Source organism: Lampetra fluviatilis, chromosome 48, assembly GCF_964198595.1.
Source record: "Lampetra fluviatilis chromosome 48, kcLamFluv1.1, whole genome shotgun sequence".
Lineage (NCBI taxonomy): Eukaryota > Metazoa > Chordata > Hyperoartia > Petromyzontiformes > Petromyzontidae > Lampetra > Lampetra fluviatilis.
In genome coordinates, this window is record NC_136322.1 from 2650842 (window position 1) to 2663123 (window position 12282).

General features: G+C 57.9%; 1 protein-coding gene across 1 annotated transcript in view; it reads right to left on the reverse strand.

Annotated features, from left to right (window-relative positions):
* DNAH1 (dynein axonemal heavy chain 1) overlaps positions 1 to 2198 on the reverse strand; it is a 184833-nt gene extending 182635 nt beyond the window's left edge. Inside the window, exons 1-2 of the mRNA XM_078877706.1 lie at positions 2064 to 2198; positions 830 to 944 (exon numbers count right to left, since the gene is read on the reverse strand). Of these exons, the coding sequence (XP_078733832.1) occupies positions 830 to 928 (99 nt within the window). The 5' untranslated portion in view covers positions 929 to 944; positions 2064 to 2198. The remainder of the gene's footprint in view (positions 1 to 829; positions 945 to 2063) is intronic.
* Between the last annotated feature and the right edge of the window lie 10084 nt (positions 2199 to 12282).

Consider the following 12282-nt stretch of genomic DNA (forward strand, 5'->3'; position numbering starts at 1 on the left):
CACCACCACCAATACAACCACCACCAACACAACCACTGCCTACACCACCCACTACACCATTATTATTTACACCACCACCAACACCATCACCACCACGTACACCATCACCACCACCATCACCACCTACACCACCACCACCTACACCACCTATACTACCTACAACACCACCTACACCATGATGGTGGTGGTGATGATTATGTGTGGTGGTGGTGATTATTGTGTGTGGTAGTGGTGATGATTGTATGTGGTGGTGATTGTGTGTGGTGGTGGTGGTGATGGTGGTGGTGATGGTGACGGTGGTGACAGTGGTGATGGTGGTGACGGTGGTGGTGATGGTGGTGACGGTGGTGATGATGGTGGTGGTGGCGGTGGTGATGGTGGTGGTTGTGGAGGTGACAGTGGTGGTGACGGTGGTGATGTTGGTGACGGTGGTGGTGACGGTGGTGATCGTGACGGTGGTGATGGTGGTGATGACGGTGGTGGTGACAGTGGTGATGGTGGTGATGGTGGTGAAGGTGGTGACGGTGGTGACGGTGGTGATGTTGGTGACAGTGGTGGTGACGGTGGTGATCGTGACGGTGGTGATGGTGGCGGTGACGGTGGCGGTGACAGTGGTGATGGTGGTGATGGTGGTGACGGTGGTGACGGTGGTGGTGGTGATGGTGGTGATGGTGGTGATGCTGCCGCTGTTCTAACGTTCTGACCCCGTTCCCCACTCTATCGGAGTCTCATCATAAAGAGCTTCATGGATCATCAGATTTCTCCGGCTGCAGTATAACGAAATAAACTCAAATGTTGCGGTGTTCCGACAACGGCGGAGGCTATGTACCCCGCAGGAGACTCCGGCGTTCTGGGGGAGAGCCACCGCGGAGAAACATCCCGCGGGAGACTCGGAGACACGGGGACACGGAGACAGCGTCCCTTCCATCACGCACCTCGGCCGCCTGAGACAACGGGGACACGCACGGAGACACGGAGGAGACACGGGAATATTGAGACATGGAGGGACGGGGAGACGGAGACACGGGGTTATGAAGACACCATCACCACCATCACCACCACCAACATCACCATAACCACCACCAACATCGCAACCACCACAACCACCACCACCATCATCACCACCATCATCACCACCATCACCACCACCATCACTACCACCACCACCACCATCATCATCACCACCATCACCACCACCATCACCACCATCACCACCACCATCACCACCACCACCATCATCACCACCACCACCATCACCACCACCACCATCACCACCACCATCACCACCATCACCACCATCACCACCATCACCATCACCACCATCACCACCATCACCACCACCACCATCACCACCACCATCACCACCATCACCATCACCACCATCACCACCACCATCACCACCACCACCACCATCACCACCATCACCATCACCACCACCACCATCACCATCACCACCATCACCACCACCACCATCACCACCATCACCATCACCACCACCACCACCATCACCACCACCATCATCACCACCATCATCACCATCACCACCATCACCATCACCACCATCACCATCACCACCATCACCACCACCATCATCACCATCACCACCATCACCACCATCATCACCATCACCACCATCACCACCACCATCACCACCACCACCATCACCACCACCATCACCACCACCATCACCATCACCACCATCACCACCACCACCACCATCATCACCATCACCACCACCATCACCACCACCATCATCACCATCACCACCACCATCACCACCACCATCACCATCATCACCACCACCATCATCACCATCACCATCATCACCACCATCACCACCATCATCATCACCACCACCACCATCACCACCACCACCATCACCACCACCACCATCATCACTACCATCACCACCATCACCATCACCACCATCACCACCATCACCACTATCACCACCATCACCACTATCACCACCATCACCACCACCACCATCATCACCATCACCACTATCACCATCACCACCATCACCACCATCATCACCATCACCACCACCATCACCACTTTACCTGAGCTGGGGGTGACCACTTTAGCCGTCTCCTCGTAACAACCAGCTACAATAACGTTATACTACAACTAGTAACAACAACAACAACCATGACAACAACAACAACTTCTACGATAGAGAAGCTCACGGTTAGAAGGGAACGTCTCAAAACGTTTAAAGTTAAAACGACAACGGGCGGCGTTGCTATGAGACCGAACGCTGAGCGCCACGTGACCGCCGCCGCCTCGCGCACGGGGAGGGGCTGCGGGGGGCGGGGTGGGGGGCTAGTGGGGGAGAGGGGAGGGGCTAGCGGGGGAGAGGGGAGGGGCTAGCGGGGGAGAGGGGGGGGGGTAGTGGAGGAGAGGGGGGGGGCTAGTGGAAGAGAGGGGAGGGCTAGTGGAGGAGAGGGGAGGGGCTGGGGGGGGGAGGGGGGGGGGCTAGTGAAGGAGAGGGGGGGGCTAGTGGGGGAGTGGGGAGGGGCTGGGGGGGGCTATTGGGGGAGAGGGGGGGCTAGTGGGGGAGAGGGGGGGCTAGTGGGGGAGAGAGGGGGGCTAGTGGGAGAGACGGGGGGGGATAGTGGGGGAGAGGGGGGGCTAGTGGGGGAGAGGGGGGGGGGCTAGTGGGGGAGAGGGGGGGGGGCTAGTGGGGGAGAGGGGGGGGCGTGGGGGAGAGGGGCGGGGCTAGTGGGGGAGAGGGGGGGGCTAGTGGGGGAGAGGGGAGGGGCTAGTGGGGGAGAGGGGGGGGCTAGTGGGGGAGAGGGGGGGCTAGTGGGGGAGAGGGGAGGGCTAGTGGAGGAGAGGGGGGGGCTAGTGGGGGAGAGGGGGGGGCTAGTGGAGGAGAGGGGGGCTAGTGGGGGGTGGGGGGGGGGCTAGTGGGGAAGAGGGGGGGCTAGTGGGGGAGAGGGGGGGGGCTAGTGGGGGGGTGGGGGGGGCTAGTGGGGGGGTGGGGGGGGCTAGTGGGGTAGTGGGGGGGGGCTGCGGGGGCGGGGTGGGGGGGCTAGTGGGGGAGATGGGGGGGCTAGTGGGGGAGTGGGGAGGGGCTAGGGGGTGGGGCGGGGGGGTTAGTTAGGGGGAGGGGAGGGGCTGGGGGGGGGTGTAGCGGGGGAGAGGGGCGGGGCTAGCGGGGGAGAGGGGCGGGGCTAGTGGAAGAGGGGCGGGGCTAGTGGAGGAGGGGCGGTGCTAGTGGAGGAGGGGCGGGGCTAGTGGGGGGGAGAGATCCACGTCAGCAGGATTGGTTCAGCGCAAGAAACTCAAACTCGACTTCATATTCTTTGGTTCTTTCGGTAAAGTCACCTCGATAGAACATTAAAATTAAATAATAAAAAAGTCAAAAATGAAATTTAAAAACCCCACGACGTTTCGACCGCAACACAAGCGGCCTTCATCAGGCGGAGAGAAAATAAGAGGGGGAAAGCCTCCAAACGCAGCTGCTTGTCGGGACTTCCAGAGTTGTGGACCTTGCAGGTGTCGCGGGGTTACGGGAGGACAAACAAACACACAAGGGGTGATTCTAGATTTGAAGCTTTCGTGACTGCAAGGATTCATACTCTTAGTTCTTTCGGTAAAGTCACCATGTAGGTAAAAAATGAAATTAAAAATTTATAAAAAATAAAACAATAAAATCACGACGTTTCGGAGGCAACACAAGTCTCCATCATCAGGTGGGACCGTCACAGCCAGATTAGCTGCATCAAGTGAGGGCTTGCATCTTAAATCCTTGCCTCACTTGATGCAGCTAATCTGGCTGTGACGGAAGTACCCGGCGTTGCCCGGGGGAAAAATATATTTCAAGACTTATCTTAAAAACTTTACATATACATACACAGATACAAAAAAAGTTTAATAGATGTAAAAAGCTTTGTGTATGAATTTAACGTGTTTAGGAGAATAAAAACTGTAATACTAAATAAGCAATGGAACTGTGAACCCAAATGATGGACCACATAATAAGCCAGTGTGGTCTCCGTCTCTTCAATGTAGGAATAACAGGACTTGCCTAAGCTCTCTCCTGAAGCCCTTTCGTTGCCAGCAGATCTGAACATTGACATTTAGCTCTCCAAAAGTGCCATACGCAATAAGACAAACAGAAACATGTATTTAATTGTAGTTAACATTTATTTAGTGCCTATTTTTCAGTTTCATTCATTCGGTATAGCCATGTGAGCCATACAGCTCTTGACTCAGGTGCAACCGCAACAAATAAAAACATGAACAAAGAACATCTTAAAGTGACGACGCAAGACAGAAACATCCAGGAAAAAACAGTAAAATCTTCCTGAATAAACCGCCGTATATCAACGCTGTGTGCAAAATAACAACCATACACAATTGAGATTAAAGTTAGCAGGCTAACTCTATAATTTAAACAAACATGGATTAACCATATGTTTTCGAAATAACCAGATCAGCACAGTATAATCAAAACTCAAGGTCATACTTTACTTGTATGATATGATTTTGTTTTTTATTGAATCCGATGAGTCGTAAGTATATGGTTAATGTTAGAAAAACACGTATTTATTTGTACTGTAGGAAGGCACTTCACAATACACAGACAGTATGTAATTTGCAATAGGAGTAAGGGGGAAATGGGGAGAAGGGATGGAAGGTAAGATCCGAGGCAAAAGAATAACAGCGTGCGGGCGGTGTGGTGAGTGGTGAGGGTGAGTGGTGAGGGTGAGTGGTGAGCGGGAAGTACCCGGCGGGAAGTAATACAGTGCACTATGAGACATTACCCTACTATACACTACACTACTACACACTACACTATACACTACACTACTACACACTACACCACTATACACTACACTGCTATACACTACACTATACACTACACTATACACTACACTACACTGCTATACACTACACTATACACCACACTATACACGACGATACTACATTGAGAACTCGTTACTTTAGAGCTGATGCTGCTTGTTATTGATGCAGTGTCGTTTGTTGTTCTGACCCCCACACTTCCGACTAGCGCGGTTGACTACGTATGGTGCGTAGATATTTGAGTGGTTGTATGAGTGAGTGGTTGAGTATGCGAGTGAGTGGGTGAGCGGTTGAGTGGGTGGATGAGTGGTTTGGATGAGTGAGTGGGTGAGCGGTTGAGTGGGTGGATGAGTGGTTGGATGAGTGAGTGGTTGAGTAGGCGAGTGGGTGAGTGGTTGAGTGGGTGGATGAGTGGTTGGATGAGTGAGTGATTGAGTAGGCGAGTGGGTGAGTGGCTGAGTGGGTGGATGAGTGATTGGATGAGTGGTTGAGTATGCGAGTGAGTGGTTGAGCGACTGGTTGGCGCAAAGAGGGCGACTCTTGCGGAGTGACAGCGTCGTGGGTGATCTTCAGAAGCAGACAGCGGTGCGTTGTTCCCCACGGAGTAGAGCTCACACTGAGCTCTTTAACAAGGGGGGCGACTCGGCCGGCAGACATCGATGCATTTCACAATTACACCCACTCACTCACCTGCTCACTTACTCACCCACTCCCTCTACCACTCATCCACCCACTCCATCAACCACTCATCCACCCATTCATTCATCCACCCACTCACTCACGCAACCACTCATGCACCTACTCGCCCACTCTCTTAACCACTCACGCACGTACTCACCCCATCCATTCACTCACTCAACCACTCATCCACCCACTCGTAACCACTCACTCTCAAACACGCACTCACTCAACCACTCATCAACCCACTCACGGCACCTACTCAGCGACTCTCTCAACTACTCACCCACCCATCCACCCACCCAGAATCGGTGTATTGTCCGAGTAAAGCCTGCACACATAACCACCATTCGCCACTAAGTGGCAGTGATGTCACCACGGCGACTGTGTGAGGCTATGTGCACGTTGAGGCCACATGAAGCGTCGAACGCCCACTGGCAGGTCACGGGACATACCCAGGTTACATGGGTCAACTCAAATGAGTGGCCAATGCACCACCTGTACCCCCTACTGTGCCAACGTGCTGTGCTTTAGCCACCCGGCGCTCCGCTCGTTGTTGTGTGCGTCGCTCCTCCGCTCTCCGTTGTTGCTGGAGGGCGACTGCCTCCAACTGCCCAGCAGCGTCCTTTGTGGGGCCGTTGGCCCCCGGGGTCTCTCCCGCCATCATCCCCTATTCCGTTTATGTTACCCCACCTTCCTAATACCCGCTAGGGTTTCGCCGGCCTTCGAACGCGACGCCCCTACCCATACGACTTCACGCAGCGCTCCCACGCCGCAAGCATACGTGCGCACGGCATCATCAATCAAACGCCATACTCCCCCTCTTTACACCGCTAAGTACAGCGCTCGCACGCTGCGAGCGTGCGCCCGTCTACAGCCCTGTGCGGCACTCGCCTCCACGTCGAATAACCACGTTACCAATGCGCACCCGTATCCGACACGTAGCGAACGTACGCGCACTCACGCACACAGATCCCCGCGGCACTCACTCACCACGGAGCACTCACGTTGTGATCGCGCACCTGTATCATACACGTAGTGAACACACGCGCACCCACACGCGCAGCTCCGCGCCGCGCTCACTCACGTGGCGAACCACTGTGTACGCAGGACCACACACGTGCACACCTCTCCACGAGATCACACGAGGCCACGATTCGCTATTAATGATTTATTGTCCGCTACCTGGAACTAGGTGTTAAATCAGTGAGTCGACGAGGCTGGCCCACGCTGATACCTTTATGCCTATTCCCGATTTATCTGCTATGATTATAATTCACCTCCTTACTCACTGTTAGGTGCTCACGGCGGTCCGTTGATCCCCTGCTCGCAGCGTACCTCGGTGCGTCCCACGGACGTCCGGGTCGCTGGGCTGGAGCTGCGTCTTGTCGCCTTGCGTTGGAGTGAGAGCCCGATTTCCCCTTTGCGCCCCCTATTTATCCTCCCTACATCAAAGGCTCCGAGCGGGATGGTGACCCACAGCTTTTCCTTGACAATGGGCTCGCGCCTTCTAGCACGCGCACCGCGGTTCCGGGCGCCTGTGATATGCCAATCAATGTGCGGCGTTGCGCAGCGCAAATTCCAATTAATCCCTTTCCCTCCCTAACAATGGTGCCTGCGCGCTCAAGCGTAATTATCCCAACCATCTGTGACTATGCGCAAGAGCCCCTGCGGTCCCGCTACTCATGCTATCCCGTCCCTCCCCTGCTTGCCCCGTCGACACGTGGGTGGTGTGTGTGGGGGGATGCGCTTCAACCGCGGTGGCCGAATGCCCCTCGCCGCGGCCATACCATCTTAAGGCAAGTCGCAGCGCCGCGGTGCAACGTAGCGTCGGGGGAGGCCGTCCAATTCCCTGATAGCCGGAAACCGTGAGAGTTAATCCCGATAAGGGTTTCTCGGATAAAAACCGGTCGATCAGGTGACCTTCCCTTCCAGCTCTATGGGGGGGGGGAAATCGTGCGGGTGTGTTCATGTGAGGTGAGGTGAGGGGGACGAGGGGTTGGCTCCGTCGCTTGGTGGTGGCGAGGTCGGGGATGGGGTGCCTGCCGAACGGCTTCATGGCGGCGGCATCACATAGCCCCCCGAGGTGCCAGTCCCCGTCTCGGGTTGACTGGAGCACCTTGCTTGGGCCACGCCCACGAGGAAACGTTGCGGGGGATCTGTTCGGACCTGGTGGCTGGTCTCGGGGCGGGTGGTTCCGTCCTCTGTGGCTCATGCGGTGGCCTCCTCCTCCACTCCAGCGGCTCTCCCCGTCCTCCGGCACCTGTGGGCTGGGGCACAAACTCAGCAGCGGAAGGGTTTAGGAGCCGTCGTCCGCGTCGTCTCCTGACTGGATCGGGGCGTCTCGGGGGCCCGGCGGGGCCCATGTAGGGTGCGAGGCCCCCCAGCACGAGGGGTGTGGGTACTCCGGGATTTCGGGGCCTTCGGGTGACGGGGTTCTCTCTCGCCGGGGCCGTTTTCCACGGTTTTAAGCGGCGGACGTTGACCACCGTCTCTCGATCCCTCTCCACGCCATAAATTAGTACCGTCCAGGGGGAGATGTGTCGCACCACGGTCCAGGGTCCCCGCCAGTAGGTCGTCAGTTTCCCCACCTGCCCGGCCCCGATGCGAGGGGTGTGTAGCCACACCTTAGCGCCTGTCAGGAATAAGGGGGGTTCCATGCGGGGTCGGGTGCCCCGCGCATCGGCGGGAAGCCGCCGATGCGCGGCTTCCCCTTGCGGGTATGCTCGGCCTCGGGCTTCTCACAGGGTCTCCAACAGGTGTTCCACGGGGCGGCTTCCCTCCTCCGGCTGGAGGGAAGGGACGCCGAATAACAGATCTGCGGGTAAACGAGACTCACGGCCAAACATCATTAAAAACGGGGTTTGTCCCGTCGACGTGTGTACGGTGGTGGCGTAGGCGAAAAGGGCGTAGGGGAGGTGTTCGTCCCAATCCCGTTGATTTGCGGCCGCCATACGTTTGAGTTTCCCCGCTAGGGTCTGATTCATGCGCTCCACCATACCGTTCGCTTGGGGGTGGTACGCTGTGGTTCGGTCCTTCTGGATTCCGAATTCTCGGCACAGTGCCTGGAACAGCTCGGCCTCAAACTCGCTACCCTGGTCGGTGAGGACTCGTTCTGGGATCCCGTGCTTCAGTACGTAATGTTCCACAAATGCCCGGGCCACCACCAAGGCCGTTTTATCAGGGATGGCCACTGCCACGGGGTAGCGGGTGAAATACTCTACTGCGACCAGGATATACCGGTTGCCTCGATGGGATCGCGGGAATGGCCCCTGTAGGTCGATCCCGACCAGATGATTTGTGCGGCTGACGCGGAACGGCCTTAGGGGTACCTGGTATCGTGCCGGTTTCGGCCCGCACTGCTGACAGGCGCGGCAGCCCTGTACCCAGGCCGCCACGTCTTGTGCCAATTTGGGCCAGAGATACTGGCGACGCAGGGTCTCTCGAGTGCGTCGTTCCCCATCGTGGCCCCCGAGTGGGTGGTCATGCACCAGCCGTAGCAGCTGGGGTCGCACCTGGGCAGGAACACAGATACACCCTGGCTGGCCGGCCTCGGTTAACTCCCGTACCACTCCGTTCTGCACGCACAACCGGGCATACAAACCGCTCCAGGGTCCTGGTAGGGCGCTCTTTTCCTCCCGCAGTGCCGCCTCCACTGCCGCCAGATCGGGATCCCGCTGCTGGGTCTGTCTCAGCTGCTCGTCGTTCAGGCCCGGGAAGGCGCAGCCGACGTCCTCCTGGATCCGTCCGATCGGGGCAGGGTGATCCGCCGGGTCCCGAGCCGTAGGTCCCGCGCTTGCCGGGCGGTCGACGGGATCCTCGGTGCCACCTGTGAGGGTCTCTGTGGCGCACACTACACTCTCTCTCGCTGGGGGGGGGTCAGTGGCCGCGGCCCCTCGGGGGTCCGTTGCCTGCCGGCAGCGTCCCCCCGTGAAACACGGGCAGGCCTCCTCCGCCCTTGTCTCGGCGTACACCGTGGGCCACCTCGACAAGGCGTCCGCGTTTGCATGCGTCCGGCCAGCCCGATACTCGATTTTCAGGTTGTACTCCTGCAACTGCGCCAACCACCGGGCCATCTGCCCCCGCGGCTCCTTGAATGTAAGAACAAACTGCAGAGCATAATGGTCAGTGCGTACGCGACATTTCCTGCCGTATAAATACGGCCGGAACTGTTTACATGCGAAAATCACTGCGTACAACTCTTGGCGGGTCACGCAATAGTTCAGCTCGGCCCCACTCAAGGTCCGGCTGGCGTACGCGATGACTCGTTCCGTCCCATCCTGTACCTGTGACAACACCGCGCCCAGCCCGCTGCTGCAGGCGTCGGTGTCCAAAATAAAATCGGTGGTAAAATCGGGGAAAGCGAGGGTGGGGGCGTGGGTGAGGTGGTCTTTGAGAGTGGTGAAGGCCGTCTGGCAGGCCCCCGTCCACTGATAGGGGTGCTTAGGGGAAGTGAGTTGGGTGAGGGGGCGTGCAATCTCGCTGAATCCCTTTACAAATCGACGATAATAGGTGGCGAGCCCCAAAAATGATCTGATCTCCATCAGATTCCTTGGCCGTGGCCACTCCACTACGGCGCGTACCTTCTCCGGATCGGTGCGCACGCCTGCCTCACTGACGCGATGCCCAAGGTACCCCACCTCGCGTTGTGCGATGTAACACTTACGGGGCTTGAGCTTGAGATGAGCCGCTCGCAGTCGCTGGAACACCTCTCGTAGCCTGGACCAATGCTCAGACAAAGATCTACTGAACACGATCACATCGTCCAAGTAAATCAGGCACTGTTCCCATTGCAAACCCCGCATCACCAACTCCATCAGCCGCTGGAACGTCGCGGGCGCATTGGTGAGTCCGAACGGGAGTACTCGAAACTCGAATAGTCCCATCGGGGTGGTGAATGCGGTTTTCGGCCGATCCTCCTCCGCCATCTCCACCTGCCAGTACCCGGACGCGAGATCGAGGGTGGAAAAATATCGCGCTCCGGCGAGGCTGTAAAAAGTGTTGTCGATGCGGGGTATGGGGAAGGCGTCGCCGAGCGTGACTGCGTTCAGTTTACGGTAATCGACGCAGAACCGGGTTGACCCATCCTTTTTCGTTACTAGTACCACTGGGGCTGACCAGGGGCTCGCCGAGGGCTGAATTATGTTATCGCGAAGCATGTCCCCAACTGCCTCTTTGATCTGGGTGCGTTCGGGTGTGCCCACTCGGTACGCAGGGAGTTTGATGGGTCGGGCTGCACCGGTGTCAATTTGGTGCTTAACAAGGTCGGTCCGACCCACGTCCGAGTCGTGTTCACTGAATACGTCGGCATACTCCCGCAGTAACTCGCGCAGCCGATCGGCCTCTCCCTTAGGTAAATCCGCCCATGGTACATGTAACGCGTCGAGCATGGGAACGACCTCGGCTCGGGGAGTCGGGCCGACTCGCCAGGCCAGGTCCTGGTCACCCTCAGGACGACCGGGGTCCTCAGCCCAGAGTGCGAACACCGAGTCGTTAGAGTGGCGTGCGTGCAGGGGGTGTACGGTGGCTATCGGGGTGCGCCGTCGCAGTATCACTGAGGTACTGTGGGGGTTAAACATCCGCATAAACAATCGGTCCCCATCTGCGTTTACCAACGTGGCGGATCCCACGACCCCATACCGTTTTGCCAACTCCGGGTGAGGAGTTAGCATTACCTCTCCTGATGGTCGGAGCGCGGGGTCGGTGGGGGATGTTGCCACCGGCACCAGCATCTCGGTGAGCGGCCCGATGGTGACTGCCGTCGCCAGGATAGCGGCCACAGGTGCGAAGCGGGGGTGCGTTGGTTCTCGTCCCAGGAACGGTATCCGCTCGCCGTTGCTCTCCATGGTGGCGCATAGCTGGCGGGGTTGCATGTTGAGTCCCAGCTGTTCTAAGAGGTCGGTACCTGCGATACACTCGTGACACAACGCACTCGACACGTAGAACTCCTGGGTGCACACCTGGCTGCCTATGCGGACCTCTAGGGTGGCTCTCCCCAGCAGCCCCATTCCAGCTCCGCTCGCCATGTGCAGCGCGCGGTCCGGTGCCTGCAGGTGACGCACGTCGACCCCGATCGCGCTGCAGTGCGCTGCGCTCACGAGCGAGGCCACCACCCCCGTGTCCAGCAGGATTCGGGTACGCACTCCGTTTACCTCCCCTTCCACCAGCGACGTGGCCCCCGTGATTCCCGCCACCAGCTCCCGCAGCCAGTCGCCAGGAGTCGCCGCGTTCCTTGGTGTCGTGGCTGGAATCTGTGTGGAGATCGCTCGCTCGCCATTATCATTACAGCTGGTTTGGGTCGGGTCTACGTCGATTTCATCCCCCGGTGGTCCCCTCTCTAGGGGGGCCTTATTGTTTGACCTATGCATCTGCCTCGCACGGGCGAGCTGAGGGCAGTCCCTCCTGAGATGCCCTCGACGGTCGCACACATAACACGTCCGGGGAGGGGTGGCGGCTCCGTAGTGGGCCCCCTGCCCGCTCCCTCTCCCTGTACGCAGTTGTTCTAACTCGGACTCTAATTGGGATACCTTCCCGGCCAGCCCCCCTACTGTGGAGTGTAGTTCACCCATCTCAGACTGGATGGTCTTCACATTTTTATTCGCTTCCTCGCGTACTTGGGTTACCTTACCGTCCATTCGGTCTACCCGGCCAGCAATATCTCCCATGCCGGTCTGTAACCCGGCTACCCACCCCGGGGTCATCTCGCGGGGTCTCTGGGGCTCTCTTGCCCGTCTCCTTATGGGGCTGGCGGGCTCCTCCTCATCCTCCTCCTCGTCAGGGATGAGGCTC